Source organism: Indicator indicator, chromosome 7 (assembly GCF_027791375.1).
Source record: "Indicator indicator isolate 239-I01 chromosome 7, UM_Iind_1.1, whole genome shotgun sequence".
Lineage (NCBI taxonomy): Eukaryota > Metazoa > Chordata > Aves > Piciformes > Indicatoridae > Indicator > Indicator indicator.
Genome location: NC_072016.1, coordinates 16,493,394 through 16,515,059, shown reverse-complemented (window position 1 = coordinate 16,515,059; position 21,666 = coordinate 16,493,394). Strand labels below are relative to the sequence as shown.

Here is a 21,666-nt window from a genome sequence, read left to right as displayed (position 1 = left end):
AAAGAACAAATACCAAAAAAGAGGATGGGAAGGATTTTTTGTTTGTTTGTTTCTGGTTTTAATCCAAGGTCATTAAGACAGATGTGTAGCTTAAAGATACTATTATTCAGATACAGCTGCTTTAAGCACAATATATGAAAAGGCTTAGTGTCAGTACATTGCATTCGTTCTTACTCCTGCTTTGCCACTAAAAAAGTGAAGCTACAGAGAAAAGCATTAGTGGCTTATGCTTTACTTTTAAACACCAGGGCCATACAGGGTTAACTAATTCTGGGAGACACAATAACTGTACTTGCTGTCTTAGAACTGAGCTCCTCAAACCAAACAAGGAGACTCAGAAAAGACTCATTTGGCTTTGGAACACTGCCTTTTTGTGAGCTTGTCTTGTTATATGCCTAAAAGGAAAGTTAGGTTTTTATCTTCAGCTCCTCCTCCAACCTCCTGGCTTCAATTTCAACAGCACCGTATTGTGCATTTCTTGAAGAATGAAATGAGTTTTTAGTGAGAAAAATACAGGAGTTTGGGCAAAAACCTGTGGAAGTTGTCTAATAATCATGGCACCAGGACAGCAGTTTCCCTGGAGGTCATGGCTGTCCCAAAACTGGCAGACTGTTGCAATTTTGGCTTTGCTATCATTAAAGGCAAAGATGTGGGACTTTTCCTGTTATCATCTAAGTCAGCTATTTCCTTTCATCCAAGGTCTGCAGGGGAATGACACAAAAACTTACTTGAGTGGACTGGGAGCTGCTTCAATGTTTTCCAAAGAGGGGAACTCTGTGAAAAGGGGCCAGGGATGGACTGGGTGCTCAGATCTGGTTTGAGCTACCAAAATTTATTCCTGTGATGTTAGTTAGATTGACACTGCGGAACCAAAGTGCTGAGATGGACAACTTTCTGACGTGCACATTTCTTTCATTTCAAATTATTTGTCTCCAGAGAAGCAGTCACTGAAACACTGCAGACTTCAAGCCAAAACAAACACAAAAGACAGAAAAAAATTTTCCTGTTTTCAAAGCTGCACTTCCTGGAGGTTTCTGGTTCTGAAACCTAACAAAATTATTTAATAACAAGGACAATAACAAGAAGAGGGATATTTAAAGAAAACCCCAGAAAATGGAATTAGATGGTTTGGAAAACCCAAAATAACTGTACTCCTTTTTTTAGAAATTTATTTTTGAAATGTGGGAAATAAATGGGTTTTGGTTAGCTCTTTTTTTTTCTTTAATTTGTTATTGGTCAAGTAGCAAACCAAAACCAAACATTTGCTTTGTTGTACTCAGGAAGTCTGGATTTAATTTTCTTTCCTACCAAGGCCATTTTGTGAGACCTGAGGCAAATCACTTAGCCCCTTTGTGCTTCACATTCCAATTAAGTAAAAACATCATTATGATGTCAAGATATGAAATATTTTAAGATGCTTAAGTATTACCACAGTGGGAGTAGAGATTAATTCTCAGACACTGGACTATTAATGCAATTTTGAAACTGAGTTTCTGCTCTGAGTTTGAAATATCGCTAAGAGAATTGGAGTTAGGCCTCTGAATCAGTGATGAAGTTTGCACAGCATAGTCATTTTGACTGGCAGGAATCTCATGCAAATTAGCTCATCGGTTTGGCTTGATGGACATTAAGACACTGGGCCTTGGTTCTAAATGTGTTGGTTCTAAATCTAAACTTATAAGTTATTTCAATTGTAAGACAAGGAGCATGCACGTGAAGAGAAATGAGTTCAAAGGAATTAACTGTTTATGTTTTGAGCAAAAGCAAAATAAATGTACCAAGTAGGAAATAGAATAAAAAGTGATAATATTGGTAACACTTTCACAGGTATTTAATTTTAAAGCCCTGAATTCAATGTACTTTAAACATGCATTTGTGGGATCAGAGCTTTCCTTAAGCATATCTTGTCACACCAGAGTACATCAAAACCAAATATTTATCCGTATGGAGTCATGTGTTTCTTTTGCTTCCATTTCATAGTGAAGAAATCATGCTGACTTGTTTTCTCCCTGCTATTCAGACTCCTAAGTTTAGTGCTTGCAGTAATATCACTACCATATTATCTATTTCCAGAGAGGCAGATATTCTACTATAAATCTTTTCAATGGACCGACATGCTCCATTTTTTGAGTCATCTTTTCAGTCAGGTCTCATTTTTCTCCTTCTTTGTTTTCTACCACTTTACTTTGATTTCCTCACTCTCCCCCTTCTTTTTCTCTTTTTGTAATTGCAGCTTTATCCCACAGTTAATAAACAAGGGGAAAAAGAAAACATCCAGGGAAAAATGAAAACTGCTGAGTTGTTTCTGTAAATGTTTGGTATGGTGCAATGGCTTGTCAGGGTCACAGAATAAAGATCTTCCCATGAATAACATGGAAGTTTGTTTGTACTGGCTTCTCCTGAACTCTCTGTTGCTTTGTTGTGACCTCACTTACATCCAAGTGTTGGTTAGATTGAACACAGTGGTAATCCCAGGAGAATGCACTAAAAATTACACTATTGGAGGATCTAGGGTATGCTATACTTGGCATTGAATCTCATAGTATCTAAGAAGATACTATGAGAAATAGTATCTGTGATACTGAATTACAAGGCTAGAAACATTCATTTTATGTCACTGAAAATGGAAACAGCTCTTTTTCTGTGTTGTTATAAGGCATCCCTCTAATAATTTTTGTTTGTAAAATACTCCTGTCATCTTTTTTATACTAAATTTGCAGCACAATTTATATCCCAGGAAAATCGTACAGTGGAAATCAGTTTAACAGCACCACACTATCAGAAACTTTTGGCAGTGAGTGGTATTTAAAGGGACAAAGAATAATGACCACATCAGAAGCAACATTTTTCCCATCACTTTGGAGTCTTCAGATGGGAATAGACTGCAGGACTATGTTTTTGAACCCCACGTCCTGTTCCTGGATACAGGAACCTCTTGGTGACATTGTGATTTATTCTAGGTACACAGATGGCTTAAGTCATTGCCATCCAGTGAAGTGTTGGGAAACTCTAGAAAGCCACACAGGATGAAGGTAGTTTCTCCAGAAAGGAATTCAGAGCCTCAAGGAGAGACTTGCCACTGAAGCACCTGCAGGACCTACATCTAGACAACCCAGGTAGATCTCCCTCATCATGCACAGCAGATGTTGGCTTGGAGGCATGTTCATGAGTCATAGACCCAGGACTCACTATCATCCTGTAGGCATTTTGGAAAACATTACTCATTTCCTTCAACACAGATAGCAAAACAAAAACAGATCTGGAGCCTTGGATTATAGTAAAGAGACGTGTAATCTCCTACCTGTTCTGGGGGCATTTCACCAGGTAATGCTTCACTGTTGAAGAAAAGGAAAAAAAAAAAAAGAAGGCAAATGTGGCTTCAAACTAACATAGTTTATGAGTTACAAATGAGCACTGCAGAGAGAGCCGTGCTGCTGAGACTGTGGAGTTGCCAATTTGTTATGCTTTGTTATGAGCAGTCTGACTCAAACGCATAGATAGCCTTGGGAGAGGGGAATGTAGCAAACAACACCCAAAATCTGCTGTGGAAGTGCTGGGCAACACACATTCCAGTAGTCAGCCCAGCCAAAAGACAGCTTGCTAAGGAGAAGCACAGCAGGCCAGTAATTTTACTTTGAAGACTTGTGGTGTCTCTATTTATTTCCAGAAGCCTGAAATAAACCATTCACTCACAGGAGCCACTGCTGTTCATAATGCAAGCCAGACTGTGGCCTCAGGCATAAAGGGATTGCCTCCTGGGATCACATTAGAGGTACAGTCCAGCCACTGCCCTGCCTCTGATAGCCATGTGTGTGAGCTATGTAAAACCTTCTGTCTCACATTATTTTGAATCAGTAGTCCTGAGCAAGGGCAGCTTTACTCCCCCCACCCCCCTGGGTTTTAGGAGCCAGGGTTATGAAGATGCTCTTTTGTGGCTTAGTGACTTCTGCACTCTGCCAAGCTGTGCCACATGCTGAGTGTAGAGACATACAGGCAGGAGGAGAGACTCTGGCTCTTCTGTTCTACCTACTGCTATCTTATTTCTCAGAAGGAAAGGAGAGTGTATTCCTGGGCCATGATGTGAAGTGTGAAGACACTCTGTTCTTTAAAAGGCTCATACATGATTATGCCCCTCTCTGCAGGAAAGTTCTCATATTTGCTCTTCTCCCATTCTACAAAAACTACACAGCTTCTAGGGGAGTACATTTCTGTCCTAAGCAAAGAGCAGTTGAGAGCACAAAGAACTGGGGTTAACACAGGGGCCGTGTCTAAGCCTGCCAAAGCAGTGCTTGTGTCTATCTATCAGGTCTTTTTTAGATATGCAGGATAACAGTAGGCCTGGCCCTTTGGGAGTAAAGGGATGCTCATGTACATTGCTTAGATGCTTTTGAGCATCTCTAGGTACGTATTATCTTGGTTTCCCTACAGTAAGTACTCCAAGCCTTTGAAACAGGGATTAGGAAGAACAAGCACTCCTGTAACAAATGCTGCTTCCCACAGCATCCCATGGCTACCCTGTGCTATGGGCCCCACCTGCAGTGCAAATCCAATCAAACCAAGAGAGCAACTTTGATGAGTAACTGGGTTCAGTATTACCCTTCTCACGTCAGAACCCTAAGGTGAGCCAGGATCTGCTCAGGTTTTGCAGACAGACACTTCAGGGGGATCATCTCCAGCTTCATCTACTTAAAACTTACTTTTAGTGCACCTAGGAGTTGCTTTTTGTCCCATGTTGGGCTGTTCTTATTGAGAGCTGGGCAGAGATTTCCCTCCCTCTTCTCCCTTTGTTTACTTAGGTGTCTCCCTCCACTCCTTATATGCAGTGTTGGTGGCAGGACAGGGCAGGGCAGGTTAGGTTAGGTTAGGTTAGGTTAGGTTAGGTTAGGTTAGGTTAGGTTAGGTTAGGTTAGGTTAGGTTAGCTTAGGTTAGGTTATCTTATCTTTCTTGTAGCATTAGGGCTGAGGAGTTAGGGGAGGAGGCTGCAGCGGTGGGAGAATGGAGGGAGTTGTTGGTGTCTCTGTGATAGGTGTGGAGACTGGAGAGATTCAGGGAAAAGCTCCCACAGAAATTTGCCCAAGTTGAGATGAGATAGTTTTGAATGATTTGGGCCCCTGACCTTGTCTCACTTTGAAGAGCAGAGCCACACTTGGAGGGTCTCTGAAGAAGATGACATGGTGACCACCTCAATGAAGGTGAAAGAAGGCTTGGGGTGATGCAGAGGGAGGATTGTTTTGCTGTCCCTTTCTTTGCTCCTTTCCTCAAGGAAGGATGGGCTTCATGATTTCACTGCAGGTTCATTTTTGTATAAATACTAGCATTTGCCTAGTCCAGCCCAGGATGGAAGTACAGAGTGCCAAGGATGGAGAGGAGGTAAGATAATGCTTTTTGAGGAGAGACACCTTATTCTAACAGTCTGAAGGGACAAAGCACTACTGTTGGCTGACACACTTGGTATCTTGTGGTCAGACCCTAACCCCTGGAGGGTATCTTTGGGCAGGGTAGAGGTATGTTGAGAAAGGAGGGCACTCTTTGTACCTCATGCACTTCTGAAGGAGATGCTGTTGCTTGGGGCAGAGGTTAAAGGCTGAACTTGCTGCTAAGGCTGAGGTTGAAGAAAGAAAAAGTAGTATGGTTCTGGTGGGGATTGTGTCTGTCAATTACACTTCTTCCACTGTTGCTTCAGAAACTTTAATTCCCTGATGGCTGACTGGATTCAGAGACAATTAATGTGACTCTGGAAACTACTCTGATTGGGTGGTCCAAGCTGAAAGGCTTGCCTGTTAGTTCTTTTAACTGTATACTGAATGCCTGGTTGTTAAACATTATTCTGTTATATTTCCATTGAATCCATGTGTTTACTGGATAATGTTCAAAATCTAAGAAAAATATTTGCTGAAGCCTGTAATTATTCAGGGTAGTAAAGAAAGGATTTAGCAGCTCAGAAGAAATTACTTCTTCTCTGTCATTTATGCTTATTCTATACTGCATTCTGTATTATTTCTATATTTCATTGATGATGGTTCAGTGTAGAGACCTTTCCTCCAAGCTGCTTGTATGCTTACACCAGTGTAAATCAACAAAAACAGAAGTATTTAGCCTAATGTTTGCTCAGGATACATCAAAATGTGTAGTGCTTGTGGCGTCAGGGTGACTCACCATGACCAACATACTTAAGTGTGGGTACTCACTTGGCACAAAACCTTTTTCATCACTTAACTGGGTAAGAATAACATTGATCTTGCCTTCTCTTGGCAAGCAGAGTTGTTTGGTTTAGTTAGAAACACAGTCACCCTACTGAGTGGATTGCTGGGAAGATAGACCCACTGCCTGAAATGTGTTTGTGGTCAAGCAAGGACTTCTTAAAACATCTATATTTGGCTTATATATCTTCTCCTTTGTGTAGCTGAGCCACTCCTTCCTTCATGGTGGTATGTCTGTAATGCTGAAGAGGCAGTAAAGTCATGATCCTCTCCTGCCATTAACAGAACAAATCACAAACCAAACTCTCCTTGAAAGCTTCTGCTTAGAGATGTGCTTATGCTCTCCTCTAACATGGGGGCTGCAAAGCATCCTGTTAGCTAAACCCCACAGCTCATATACACCTGCGAATAAACTACTCGCCAACTAAAATGATAGTCAGGTCTGCACTGACTATTCCACAGATGCAAAGTAGCACTATTTATTGCAGCAGGGCTGCTTTCATGCAGATGTAGCCTCTTTGAGAAACTCTCTCTGAAGTGGAACAGTAATCCTTGATCTTGAAATGTTATAGTGAAAAGGCAGATCTGAATGATCAAAATGATGCTTTAGTTTCAGAGGATGCTACAAATGAGAGAGTGCTAATAACAACCCCCAAGTTCTAGAGAATATCGACAGCTAGTTAGGAAGGGAGAAGGAAACAGAACAGAATAAGACTGCTTTGAAACCCCTCTAAACATCTGTGTAAATGTCACTCACACAAAAGTCTAGCTAGATCTGATCAGAATGTAATTTTTTGATACAGCACTTTGTCTTCTTTGAAAGAAGTTCCCACTTTTCTAACAATAATTTATATATCTTTTTTTTTTAATCAAGGCTTTTCCTGCATTGTCCTTTCCCCCCACCCCCCACCCTCTTCAGTAAGGGCCCTGCATTGTCCTTCTCTCCCTCTCTCTCCCTCTTCAGTAAGGGCCTTTGCAGTCAGCAAGAATGACATTTGACTCACCTGTGGATCGCCTCTTGTTGTGAAGTGACTGACAGAGAATGACAAGTGTAAAAAGTAGTACACTGATGATTCCTATTGAACACACAAACACTGCATACACATACAAATCTGAAAAACAAGTATAGATGACAGTCAGTGCTGCAGCTCTATGCTGCTTGCTTACAGGACAGAAAAAAAGTTACATCTTTTGACCCCAGTCAAAAAAAAAAAAAAAAGGGTAGCAATTCAGAAGTAATTTAACCTTCTTGAAATTTTCATGTGCTACCCTGCTCAGTTTAAAATTTGTTTGAAGTCTCCATAAATGAAAGTAGGTATAACTACACCCATGAGGGCTTACTGGGCTTTCTTTTGTGAGGGAAGAAAGGGCTAGTTAAGGGCTTTTTCTTTGCTTTTTTTTTTTCTTTTTTTTTTGTTGCTGCAGCTACCTACAAACAAAAGGACTTCACTTGAATTATTTCTCAGTTCAAACAGCTGTACTTGGGATGTTTTCTTTTGTTTTGTTTCTAAAAGGGAAACCACCAAAACAAAACAAATTAAAAAATACCTAGAAGGTGATGAGGAGAGTGCTGAGTGACTGAGGAAGAAGGAAAAAAGTCTGTAATTGTTGACTGCTGCTTCTTGGTGACAACACCAGCTTGAAATTTCTGTGTGTTTTTGGTTGGTTGGTTTTCAGGTTTAGGTTTGGGTTTCTGTTTTGTTTGGGTTTTTTGTTATTGTTGTTGTTTTTTGTATTTTTTTTAATTTGGTTGTTTGGTTTTGGCTTTTGTTTGGTTTATTTGATTGTTTGTTCGTGGGTTTTTTGCTTTTTCAGTCTAGAGCCTCAATGTTTGTTTATGGCTTTCATTAAGGTGCCAAAACACATTCCCAGTTGAGCTGACAGGAGTTGTACCATGCCAGGTCAAGATGGAATATTTTGTTTAGAAGAAGAAATCTTTAATGACTTCTGCTTTTACAAGAACTCTAAATAGAGTACTTTAAGGATGCTCTACTCATTTATGCGCTGAAATGTCCTCAGGGAGGTATATTGGCTTCTGTCCTGCTTCACAGAGACGAAACTAAGCCTCAGAGGCCAAGATTTCTTGTAGGAAAGAGTGTTGCTGGAACTAGACCCCTGACCTGCAGTTCTGCTTTGTTACTCTGACACAGTACAACACAGTTTGTAAAGTGTGGTTTAAGGAGCAAGGCTACCCACAGAGTCAAGGCCATCCTGCAGGCATGTACTTCTGCCCTAGCAGGCAGTACAGCTGTTGCAAATGCCATGCTGGTGCTTCGTTGGTACTCTGAGCTGGGGCAAATTCTGGACTTGAGCCTTCTGGAACAGTTGTCCACTAATTTACACAGAAAATGCTGCTTACCTGGAAACTCAAGGGAGCTTTAAGCTGCTCTTCCAGTGCAGAGCATGTTCAGTTTCTAAGGCTAGTGGGAGTGTAGAGCGCTTGGTACCTCTTCAGACATACTCAACGCCATCTCGGATAAGGCTCTGCATTTGCATTGCATTGTGCCAGGGGAGGTTCAGATTGGATATTAGGAAAAATTTCTTTAGTGCTGGAATGGTCAGGAATTGGAACAAGCTGCCCAGGGAGCTGGTGGAGTCACCATCTCTGAAGGTTTTTCAAAACATGTGTGGACATGGCACTTTGGGACATGGTATAGTGGGCATGGTGGTGTTGGGTTGTCAGTTGAAATTGATGATCTTAGGGTTCTTTTCCAGCCTTAATGATTCTACGATTCTGATTGCGTGTTTAGCCAGACATAGGCTATTTTCTCACTGACTGTAAAAAATATTATCACAAACTGAAACTGGAGCCCTCCATGAACTTTCCTCCAGCAACCCTCATACTCTGAGGTTTCTCAGGCAAGACCTGTGTCTGCACAGGAACTAGCAAAATTGGTTCTGGTTGGGACACTTTAGTTGTCCTGCAGCACTGAACAAAACTGACAGCTTTTATAGCACCAGTAGCAGTTAGATGTATCTTTACCTTCAAAAAACTTCCAAGCTTCATGTTTTTTCTTAAAAATGGGATCATCAGAAGATCTTGATGAAATCACTGGGGGAAAGAAATCACAACAAAGAAGTGGCAAGAACCGAAAATGTGTAACATAAAATACTGAGACCTCTCGAAGTAAATATAATTCTGCCCTAAACTTCTTGCTTTATCTCACAGGATGATTACCTTTCAATGAAACACTTCAGTTATAAAACACATTATGAGACTGTCTTCCAGTAAATCTCATCTGGCCTGGAACCCCCCATGAGTGCTGCATGGCTTGAGACTGCTTCCTTGCAATCTTATTCTAGGAAGATGCAATGTGTGGCACTTCAGTCTAAAGTTAAAAACAGTGAAGAACAGCAAGAGAATAGAACTACACTTTTGAAGAGCCTAAACCTTAGAATAGGTGGCCATGGGCTTGCAAAGTCTGTAATGATTTTGTCAGGATGGTCTGAATATCCCAGGGAAAAAGCTGCTACTAATGTAGCTGGTTTTATTCCAGCTCTGTGTAATGTTACCCACAACTTGTATCTCTAGAGTTGCAGTTTGTGTTTCTGTCCTAAAAAAGGCTATGTCTGAGAGAGATTAACAACTTTTGCTCAAGAGAATGGGAATTTATTTTACCTTGTAGCCATAAATATTAAGAAGGATTTTAACACTCTATTCTACTTATACATCGTAGAGCTTAAGTGAAAAAAAAAAAAAAAACAACCCACACCAAAAAAAACCCAACAGAATTAGAGGAGCAATAGATTTCCTGAAGGACACAGCTCTGACAGTTGACTTGGAGCCAGCCACATCAGGCACTGTGTTTTTTAAAAACAGTGAAGTCATTCTAGCAGTGCTTGGGAGTGCAGTAATCTCTGCCAACACAGTAACATTCCCGCAGCTTCAAGACTGACTCTGTAGGCCCCTGATTTTGCCCAGCTTACCTTCCTTCCAAAGCTTTTGTGGATGTCCCTTGGCAGATTGAACTGCCCTGAAATTCCTGTTACAGCGCTCAAATAACACATTGAGACCCCAAGTGACTGCACTGCTCGTGAGCTCTTTTTCTTCTTATTCTTCTCAAAATTGGCTTCTGTGTAGTAACTTTTAAAGACACTAGGATACAATACCTGCCTATCTACCCAACACTGAAACAACTGCTGAGCATGAAGCAAGCTAATGCCTGAAATCTGTAGGGCTAAATCATGCATGCAGTAAAGTTTTATTTCATTTAACCACCCTGTGTGGTTACAAGACAAACCACTGTGTCTTGGCTCCAGCCACTCAGCATGGGCTCAGTGCTTGTAAAACATAATACCCTCTAGAGAGTAAGATGGCTGAGTTCAGTTGTGGGGCTCTAGTGTTTTTACTCCTCCTTGTTTATAAACAAGATGGAAAAAAACACAACAGAAATACAAGAAGAAACTGCTAATTTTTCTGCAAAGCTGATGAATTCTGTGTTTCATACCCAAATGGCTCCCCTCTCCATGATAACCTCTGTACTGCATTCCTCCTGTGGTGTGTCCAGGAGCCCCAGGTACCGACTGCAGTGTGGAAGGTCACTGGGCACTTGACAGCTGAAGAACAATAATTACTCTTTTTGTTCTTACAGCTTTTTAGAGGAAGTTCATACTGCCAATTTCACACTATTTGTCTAACTTTAGTATCTTCAGGACCATTAAAATCAGACCATGGATTCAAAAGGAGGCAGACTAGCTGACAGCATGATCTTGTAGGACTTGGTTTCTTTAGGATACAAAGTTACAGGTTACAGATGCCATTTGGCTGTGGGATCACATTTCTGGTCTATGGTACTGATTGCTCTACTGATTTGTATTCAGGAGTCTAATGGTGAAGTCTTATTTTAAGTCTGAATGCTGTGGTCTTCTGTGCACATGAAGCATGGCTGATGCACAAAGCTGGGGTGTGGGTGTGAGAGGGACGGACATTTCCCTGTCAGAGACAGCTAAGGGGTTGGAGTTCCCATTCGGACTTGGGTCCTGCGCTCTCATTATTTATATTTCTGACTATCTGAAGTCAGGAAGCACAGGAAATCCTACATGAATGTCTGGGGGCTTTCCGGATGTGTTTTTCATGTATAATAAGACCAAATAGTTTAGACTAGGATTTTCTGGTTGTTATTTAAAATCGATCCATAGTCTTTGATACTAATCCAAGCCAAACTTTGTCTTTGGATTATTAGTGTCTTTCACCATTGATAGTATATCATATTACATTACGTTAATGCCATGATTTCTCAAGGCAAGTTTAACTATTGCTGATCAATGTGAAGCTGCTCTTTCTCTCTTGTTATATCACGTTTTTCACATTTTTTGCTCTCATACTTCTGACAGATCTAAACAAAAGCTTGTGATACCTGAGAGCTGTCCACAAAAACTCATACACTCAAAGAGTCTTTTTTACCTGCACATTTCTCCTTCTGAGAATTACCAAAAGTAATGCATAAACCTGAATGACACCTGTGAAGTTGGTGTTGAGGGAATGTGCTTTGTAGTGAGTGGAGTTCCCTCAGTTTAAAACTGGTTTCAGAAGAGAGCTAGGGCCATTTTTGCCAAACCGTGAGGTGGATAAGTGGGATTAGGATGTGACAGAATCACAGAATGTTAGGAGTTAGAAGGGACCTCAAAAGATCATCCAGTCCAACCCCCCTGCAGAGAGTAGGGGTAGGCCTCACAGGAAATGTCCTAGAGTAGAGCATTTCCTGTCTACAGGAATAACCTCTTGGGTCTAAACACAAGGATAAATTTAGCATGAAAAGGAATATCATTGAACTACTTCATGAAGCAGTTTCCTCCAAGTATTTCTGTAATTGCTGGATAAGCTTCTTGACTTTCCAGACCTATGGACCACCCTTGAATTTTGGCATTATCTTTAGTCGGCCTCATGGGAAATCAACTTTTCTGTTTATAAAGCCACAACCAGGGGACTAGTTTGACAGCTAGCACTAACAGCATAACTGCTAAGCTCAACCACCCCTTCAAAGCAGTCTGCTCTAGATCAGTTTCACCTCCCTGTGAAAGTGTGGATATGGTGGTTGGGTTAGATTTGAGCAGACCCATCCCAAAGAGAAGACTTGCTTCCACCTCGGTTCAAAACTCGCACTCATTACTGGTCATTTCTTTATCTGAAGTGCAATACCAGATGGCTGGTCACTGCTTTTTTAGCTCTGCTTCCTGCCTACAAGTGGTATAAACAAAAACACAAACGTGATACTAGAAATGCTACTTACCAACTGCTGTTAAACTAGAACTAAAAGCAATGAAAATTGAGAGGCAAAACATAGATCTAAAATACAATGCTTCTTTTTCTAGCTGACCTACTGCAGAGTCTTCAGAAAATAAGTTAATTTCTCTCTGTCTTTGTATTTGAACAGAAATGGCATCTGTTTATTCCCACTAGCAAAGCTGTAAAGTCCTGTTGCTGAATGTAAAAGAGTTTTAATTACTGCTATTCTGGTAAAAGGTAAAAGAAATAGATTATCTTCAACAAATTTACCAATCTTCTCACTTCCAATGTATTATTACAGGTTGAATAATGTTTAAATTGTAATAGGTAAGTAAAGAAATTGAGTATTAGATTTTCTTCTCATATCCACAGATAACACTTTAAAATAACTTCACACTTTAAAATAACCTAACTTCAAATGTCTTATGGATTAACTTGTAAGAAAAAAAGAGGCCATGGGACAAGAAAAACTACAGAATTTAAATCAGTAGTGTCTCACCTCTTATTTCAGTAGCTGCTGTGCCATTTGACCATGCTGTCCACTTATTCCTGTGTTTGCCAATTTCCTGGACTTTGCATATATAATGTCCTTGATCTCCTTGCTGGAGGCTTAGAATAAGAAATTTGTACATAGTTCCATGTTTCTCTTTAAGAAGATGAAGTCTTTGCTTGTGGAAGTGATGGGTGTAATTTCCATAGTACTGGACAGATCCAAACTTTGTCATTTTGATCATCAGATACTCCTGGGTTGGTGATGCAGCGAAGACCCACCGCACAGCCAGCAAATTGTCTGTCTTTCTCTTTTGAGAAATGTGGCAGTAAAGGGTGGCATTATCTCCCTCAGAGTACTGCACTGTTGGTCCTGGAGAGACTGTCACATTTAAAGCCTCACAAACATCTGCAAAGGAAAGAGATGTTGAGAATCCTTCATATCGACACAAGGTCTTGGGTGACAGGTTGGACTTTGATGATCCTTGAGGTCTTTTCCAACCTTATTGATCCTGTGATTCTATAATCTGTCCCAGAAGGCAAGTCCACAGCAGGTAAATTGATAGCATTCAGTGTGGAGCAATTGAAAGAGGTTTTTGAACCTGCTGTCTCTCTCTGAGTTAGATTGTACGAGGCCCTCCTTCAGTTTGTCTGTTCTAGTATTCTTGCTGTCACTAATTAATAAGATAGGGCTCAGGGTCACATAATTTGTCACTCCAAACTAACGTTAACCTAAAACTAGATCAGAGCAAGAGCCAAGAATTTCTCTTGGAAAGCTATTCCATGACCTACTCTCCTGAAAGCTTGCATTCTTCTTACACTATCCAGGCCAAATTGTTTGGCCAGTTTATGCCCATTCATTCCTGTTCCAATTTTAAGTGCAAATAGTATTTTCTTCTTTTTCTTGAGCTAAAGAAGCCAAACTCTGCTTCCTTATTCAGTTTAATAGCCCTTCTTTGCAATGATTCCAGTTTAAATTTGGAGTTTGATTGCAATTATTTTGTTTTTTTAATATGAGTGTCTGGAATTATAGACAGTGTCTGGAAAGAAGTCTTCCAATGTCCTGTGAAATAGTCACAGTACTCTACAGATTTGACTGGGATGTATTTTGCCTGGTATATCCCATAATTATGTTGTCCTTTTTCATGATATTTTCATATGTGATTATATGGCTGTTTACAATTAAATAATATTCTTGGGTACTTTCCCTTCTTTGTCATTTGTGATTCAGTTCCTAGTGCATCAAAGAAACTCTTACTAATTCTGACTTTTATAAGTTCTACTCCACTTTTGTTATTTGCTCCTCAGATTTTCCTACATGCTATCCTGATCTCATGAAGTCACATTATTTCAACCTTCATGCTTCTTTCTACTACTTTTAGACATCGTTTGTGCAAACCTTACATTATACTGTTCTTTAGATGGTCACTGAAAGACTACTATCCTATGCTCGTAACCAACTCCTTACTTTATAGTTCCTCATTGCCTCTGTTTCAAGTAATATTCTCCTTGTCATAATCATAGAATCATAGAATCAGTCAGGATTGGAAGGGACCACAAGGATCATCTAGTTCCAACTCCCCTGCCATGGGCAGGGACACCTCACACTACATCAGGCTGGCCAGAGCCTCATCCAGCCTCGCCTTAAACACCTCCAGGGATGGGGCCTCAACCACCTCCCTGGACAACCCATTCCAGGCTCTCACCACTCTCATGGTGAAGAACTTCTTCCTCACGTCCAGTCTGAATCTCCCCACTTCCAGCTTCATTCCATTCCCCCTAGTCCTATCACTACCTGATATCCTAAAGTCCCTCCCCAGCTTTCTTGTAGGCCCCTTCAGATACTGGAGGGCCACAATAAGGTCACCTTGGAGGTTTCTTTTCTCCAGACTGAACAGCCTCAACTCTCCTCATCAGAGAGGTGCTCCAGCCCTCTGATCATCCTGGTGGCCCTTCTCTGGACACGTTCCAGCACCTCCAGATCCCTCTTGTAATAGGGGCTCCAGAACTGAACACAGTACTCCAGGTGGGGTCTCACCAGAGCGGAGTAGAGGGGGAGAATCACCTCCCTTGACCTGCTGGTCACACTTCTCTTGATGCAGCCCAGGATCTCGTTGGCTTTCTGGGCTGCAAGTGCACATTGGCAGCTCATGTTGAGCTTCTCATCCACCAGCACCCCCAAGTTCCTCTCCTCAGGGCTGCTTTCCAGCCAGTCATTGCCCAGCCTGTATTTGTGCTTGGGATTGCCTCCACCCAGATGCAGGACCCTGCACTTAGTCTTGTTGAACCTCATGAGGTTGGCTTGTGCCCACCTCTCCAACCTGTCAAGGTCCCTCTGGATGGCATCCCTTCCCTCCAGTGTGTCTGCTGCACCACACAGCTTGGTGTCATCAGCAAACTTGCTGAGGGTGCACTCAATGCCACTGTCCATGTCGCCAACAAAGATGTTGAACAAGACTGGTCCCAGGACTGATCCCTGAGGGACTCCACTTGTCACTGGCCTCCACTGGGACATGGAGCCATTGACAGCTACTCTTTGGGTGTGGCCATCAAGCCAGTTCTTTATCCATCTCGTGGGCCAGCCATCAAACCCATGTGTCACCAGTTTGGAGACCAGGATGTGGTGCGGGACAGTGTCGAAGGCTTTGCTCAGGTCCAGGTAAATGCCATCAGTTGCTCTCCCCTCATCTATTAATGTTGTCACCTGTTCATAGAAGGCCACCAGGTTTGTCAAGCAGGATGTGCCCTTGGTGAAGCCATGCTGACCGTACCCAATCACCTCTTCACTATTCTTCTGTCTCAGTAGTGCCTCCAGGAGAATCTGCTCCATGATCTTACCAGGCACAGAGGTGAGACTGACTGGCCTGTAGTTCCCTGGTTCTTCCTTCTTCCCCTTTTTGAAAATGGGAATAATGTTTCCCCTTTTCCAGTCAGTGGGGACTTCCCCAGACTGCCAGGACTTTTGGAATATAATAGAGAGGGGTTTAGCAACCTCCTCTGCCAGTTCTCTCAGTACCCGTGGGTGTATCCCATCAGGTCCCATGGACTTGAACACTTTCAGGTTCTTCAGGTGATCACAAACCTGATCTTCACTTATGATGGGCAGTTCTTCCTTCTGGTTCTTGCCATTAGCTTCCATGACTATTCCACGAGTGTGGCTGGAGGCCCTTGCAGTGAAGACTGAGGTAAAGAAGTCATTGACAATCTCAGCCTTTTCCAGGTCACTTGTGACCATTTCACCTGTTTCCTTTCTGAGGGGGCACACACCTTCCCTACTCTTCTTTTTACCATTAATATACCTGTAGAAATTCTTGGTGTTCCCTTTAATCTCCCTGGCTAGATTCAATTCAAACTGTGCTTTGGCTTTCCTAACCAGGTCTCTTGCTGCTCAGGCAGCTTCCTTATATAGCCCCCATTCCAGCTGTCCTTTCCTCCATTCCTTGTAGAGCTTCCTTTTAAGTGATAGCGTGTCCAGGAGCTCCCTGTTCATCCAGGCAGGCCTCCTAGCATTCTTCCCTGCTTTTCCCTTTGTTGGCATACATTGCTCCTGGACACAGAGGAGGTGGTCCTTGAATACTGACCAGCTGTCCTGGGCCCCTCTTCCCACTAGGGCTTTGTCCCATGACACTTTGGCCAGCAGATCCCTGAAGCGATCAAAGTCTGCATGCCTAAAGTTTAGGGTTGTAAGCTTAGAATACGTCCTCCTTGTTGCCCTGAGGATCTTAAATTCAACTGCTTCATGGTCACTGCAGCCAAGGCTGTCTCTGAGCCTCACACTGGTTACCAGCCCTTCCCTGTTGGTGAAGACAAGGTCCAGCATAGCACCTTTTCTTGTTGGAACATCCTGGATTGCTGGTGCCTTGCTGTGTTGTCCCTCCAGCAGATGTCAGGGTGGTTGAAATCACCCATGAGGACCAGGGCTTGTGACCTGGAAGCCACTTCTATTTGCCTGTGGAGGGCCTCATCTGCTTGGTTCTGCTGGTCAGGTGGCCTGTAGCAGACCCCTACAGTAACATCTCCTTCCCCTGTCTTGCCTTTAATTTTAACCCATACACTCTCAACCAGCTCTTCATCCTTCCCCAGGTGGAGCTCCACTGATTCCAGCTGTCACTGACATAGAGGGCAACACCTCCTCCTCTCCTTCCCTGCCTATCCTTCCTAAAGAGCTTGTACCCATCTATCCCTACATTCCAGTCATGGGATCATCCCACCAAGTTTCAGCAATAGCCACTATGTCATGGCATCCCAGCAGCACAGTGGCCCTTAATTCATCCTCTTTGTTGCTCAAGCTGCGTGCATTTGCATAGAGGCACTTCAGCTGGTTGTTCAGGGAGGTGGTTGAGTCCCCATCCCTGGAGGTGTTTAAAGCCAGCCTGGATGAGGCTCTGGCCAGCCTGATCTAGTGTGAGGTGTCCCTGCCCATGGCCTTCTGAAGCCTGGGTTAAATCTGTCAGTTTAGTCCTTCTAACTACAAATTTAAATTAATCTGGCATTATTTGCATAACAAAAACTGACAGGAGATTATATTGGGACAAACTATTATTCCACTGCTCCATTCATTTCTAACTTTTCTCTGTTCTTCAGCACAAACCTTGCTTAGACCAGTCATTTGTCTGCTTTATTTCTAACCATGACCAGTATAGAAGAATGTTGAAAGAAATTCATAGCAGTTAGAGGAAAATTTTTCTTTCCTGATATAATTGATTTATGATGGACTGATTTTCTGAACCATGGGAATCGACACTCATTTTATTCCCTCCCTAATGTACATTAGGAATGTTCTTATTAGTCATAGCAGAGACTGATCTATTTTAGACCAATGGTATATTGTAGCAATGTGTTCCCTAAATGACTTGTAATGTGTAATCTACAGGTCTGATCGCATCCACTAGAGAGAGAACCATATTTCACCAGTGAGCAAGCACTGCCTGCAATGCAAGAAATGTCCTCCAAAAGGTTAATATTGAGCTTCCTCTTATGTGAATATACTGTATTCCAATACTAATAAGAACTGCAACTCTGGGAGAAAGATTTATTTCATTTCTGGACACTTTTCTAATACATCAGCTAGGAATGTTTTAACAAAGAGGATGAACATTTTGGCAGAGGCTCTCGTATGACATCAGTTTCTGAAGCACAAACATACATTATCTTCAAAATAATCAAGTAAAATATTTCCATTCTATTTCTGAAGGAGTACTGGAGGCAGAGACAATGGTGTTATGGCCCCAGTGAAGTTGGAGTGGTGAATTGTGTCACCTTCCATAAAGTAAATCCACTAAATAAAGAAGTTTCAATGCAGCTGCCTAAGAACCCTCTAAAAATTAATAATGTAATAACTATTTGGGGTCATTTCAGTAGAAAGCTCAAATAAATTGTGTATTTTTTCCAAGTAGACATTATTTTTTTCTTCATGAAGAAAAAAAAAAAAACATGTATAAAGAATGTAGTTTTTTAGAATTTGAGCTAAACATGTCCTAGATTATTGGTATTATTATCTATGCATGAGGTTTCTGCGTGCAATTTATGCAGCTGCCAAAGCAAAAGATTGTTTTGGATTGCAGAAATTACAATAGGATGTTGAAATTTAAAATTAAGTCTGAATACCACCAAAAGCTTTCAAGACTTAAAGCTTCAGTTACTTCAGAAACTTTACAGACAAATGTGAAGATAAGATGGCTGCCTCTGCCACTGAGATAAGATGAAAGCTGAAAGTTGTGCTACTCACTAAATAGGAATAAGTTTAACAATTTCAACACTTTCTGAGTTTCTCATTATTATTTGGGTTATAAATGTTTAACAAATCTTTTATAAAAATGTGGTTTGTGCAAATGGCACAATTTTCTACTGAAATTATGAACATGTCAGGAAAACTGTAAAGAAAAACAATTATGTCATTTTCCTGACATGTGAACTTCTTGTTTCAAAAAGCTGGCTAGGATTAAATGTGAAACAGAGTCCCAAAATAAAAGGCAAAAGAATCATTGCTCAATTCAAACCTAGGCAGAACATAGTGCTAAAAAGTACACAAGTGAAAATACAAAGGAACACAGGTATGGTGATAATGGAAGTCTCTGCAAGAAGATAAAGACACATTTGTACATGGGGTTCTGATCTCTTTCTAGCTGTTTACACTCATACAAGCATTGCTGTTTTATACCTAAGGCTTCTACCTTTCCTCTGAGGAGATGCCTATTAATAAGGAAATATCAAAATTTGTCTTTCATGCTGTCTGAGCAGCAGAAACTCATCTCCTTATCTTCCTTCTGTGGTTCCCGTTGGGGTGGCTGTACAAGTGCAGCAGTGGGGAGAGTCTTGGAAATTTCCTGATGCTTTTACTGTGATCTGATCTAATATTATGTTGAACATAGTACAGAAAGCGTCCACTCGAGTTTACCCTCTCAGTGCCATTAGAGCACGAACATTGGTGGATTTTGAAGAAAAGAGGTATTTCCTTTCTTTTTATGTGGAAAGGAAAAGTTGCATTTGGGGCTCCCAAACACTAGTGGAAATGTTCCTCCTATCTTTAACAGGCACTGGATCAGCTCCAACATGATGTTTACTATTACAATGAGCTCCTTGCCAAGACAGGGGACTCCTCCAAAACTTGAGAGCAGGCTTGTGTGCCAACAGAGCACTGAATTTCTAGACTTCAGGTTGCTGCTTCAAGTATGGAATCACTGTTTCTCTTTTCCTGCCTTCCCAGTATAGCATGGTGTAGCCACTCAAGTGGAGCTCATCCTAAGAGTTTTCATCTTGCTTCTGCTTAGAAAGGGAAACTACTTCTAGAAAGGCAAGAAAGTCAAAGACCTGAAGATTCCCTTGCAGTGTGCTGTACTGTCAAACATGTCTTTCCTATTTGCAACCAGCTCACTTAGTTGGCCCTAGCCCTATGTTTTATCTGTTTCTTTGGTACCTTTCACCTGCATGTCTCACTTGCTTGTTGGGAGCCAGGGAAGGTTACTGCAGACTAAACTCTGTTTTGAAAAATTGTATACTGAAAATAGTCCATTTCTGTTTACACCAGTTCAGTTCCAAGTATGAGCCAGGTTTGGACTTTGTTGTCTGCTCTATGAGATAGCAAAACACTTTCACAGCCCTGTTAAGAGTAACAAATTATACTTTAAGCAGCCAGAAATCTGTCTGTGAACAGGGCTGTCCCCTCTGTGCTGGAACAGTAGCAAAGGATGCACAGTGATTGTTTGGTCCTTACATTTGTTGAGCAGTTTCAGCATGGCTGTGTTTTTACGGAAGCCCAAGAGTAGAGCTGCTCCTGTGCAGTGCTGCTTGTAGTCCAGGCTTAATTATAGACATCAGCCCTCTTTTCTTTCTTCATGGAGACTGGCAGGCAGAATCTACAACTCACCTTTCAGGACTGAGAGGACATTTTTTCCTCAGCCCCTGCTGATAGCTAAGGAACTAGAGAAGCGTGCCATAAGGGTAGTTACCTTCTGATCTCAGATTTGCATGACCAGAAACATACAGGATGGCCTTTATCTGTGTTGTAGTTTGTTCTGTGAAACAATGATACTGTCAGAGCCTGCTTAATTTTGACTTCTCTACAATTAAAAAGTTAGAAGAGCAGATGTGTCAGGAAGAAGTTCTTTGTTTAAACAAAAATAATTAGGAGCGGGCTAGCAAAATCACCAAAAGCAACCAGCTGTTGCAGATCCAGAACAGATCTGTCTGCAAGTTTCACAAGTCAGAGGCTCCTTCTCGGAGAAAGCTCCTGTATTGACTAAAGATAGACTTGAACTAAACCTCTGCATTCACTATCTCATGCTCTTTTGAAGTGAAGATTCAGTTTCAACTCTTTTATTAACCTTGAGTGAGCAGGGCTTCCCCACCTCTCTAATACACACTGTACCTTGAAGTTCAGATCTGAACTTTTAGCAGCTTTAGGACAAAACGTTGGCCATGGAAAAAAATTATCCCAGATCTTCCTTTGCCTCAGCTTTGCCTGTAGTTCTAGAGTGCGACTCAACATTGTCCTGCCTGACACAGAAGGCTGGCAGAGGGCACGTTCCTGTAACTTCTACATGGAAAGGGTTTTCTTTTTTAAAAGCGCAGTTGCGGACCAGGTCGCTGGTAGAAGGGCTGCTGCCGGGAACGCGGACAGGCGGTGGCACAGCGGGGTGAGGGACCGGGACGGGGGCGGCGGGGAAGACCCGGCCGGCTGCAGGGGAGCGGGGCGGCAGGGACCTGCCTGGCTTCCCTGGGCCGCAACACCTCTCGCTAAGAGCTCTTTCTCGGTGCCCAAGCCCGGTAGCTGTCGCAGCTTGCGGCTGCTAACCCTATCCCCTTCCCCGTGCCGACGGCGGGACCAAGGGGCAGGCAGACCTAGCTCCTCAGCGCGAAGGGGCGGGCATCACCCCGAGGCGGAGCCCGGGGTCCCGCGGGCAACCCAGAGGAGGCTGCCGGGGCCGGGGTCCGGCCGCTGCTCGCCCGCGGTGCCGCTTACCTGGGGCCGGGGCTGTGGCCAGCAGGGCGGCCAGCGCCGTGGCCAAGAGGCGCATGGCCCGCAGGGCGCCGAGTCCCGTCCCTTCCCTCTCTGCCGAGCTGGCTCCCTTCTCTCCTCCCCGGCCTCTCCCCTCCTCCCGTCTCCTTTTGCCTTTCATCTCCTCCCCTTTCTCCTCCTTTTTTTCTTCAGTTTTCTTCCTTCCCTCCCGACTTCTGTGCTCTTCCCACCATCCTGCCCCCCCCCCGCTCAGCTCTTCTCCTCCTCCTTTTCTCGCCTCCTTTCCCTTTTC

At 42.5% G+C, this 21,666-nt stretch overlaps 1 protein-coding gene across 1 annotated transcript in view; it reads right to left on the bottom strand.

Moving 5' to 3' along the window:
• VSTM4 (V-set and transmembrane domain containing 4) overlaps positions 1–21,432 on the bottom strand; it is a 35,937-nt gene extending 14,505 nt beyond the window's left edge. Inside the window, exons 1-5 of the mRNA XM_054382539.1 lie at positions 21,378–21,432; positions 12,927–13,325; positions 9,185–9,253; positions 7,206–7,313; positions 3,302–3,335 (exon numbers count right to left, since the gene is read on the bottom strand). Of these exons, the coding sequence (XP_054238514.1) occupies positions 3,302–3,335; positions 7,206–7,313; positions 9,185–9,253; positions 12,927–13,325; positions 21,378–21,432 (665 nt within the window). The remainder of the gene's footprint in view (positions 1–3,301; positions 3,336–7,205; positions 7,314–9,184; positions 9,254–12,926; positions 13,326–21,377) is intronic.
• Between the last annotated feature and the right edge of the window lie 234 nt (positions 21,433–21,666).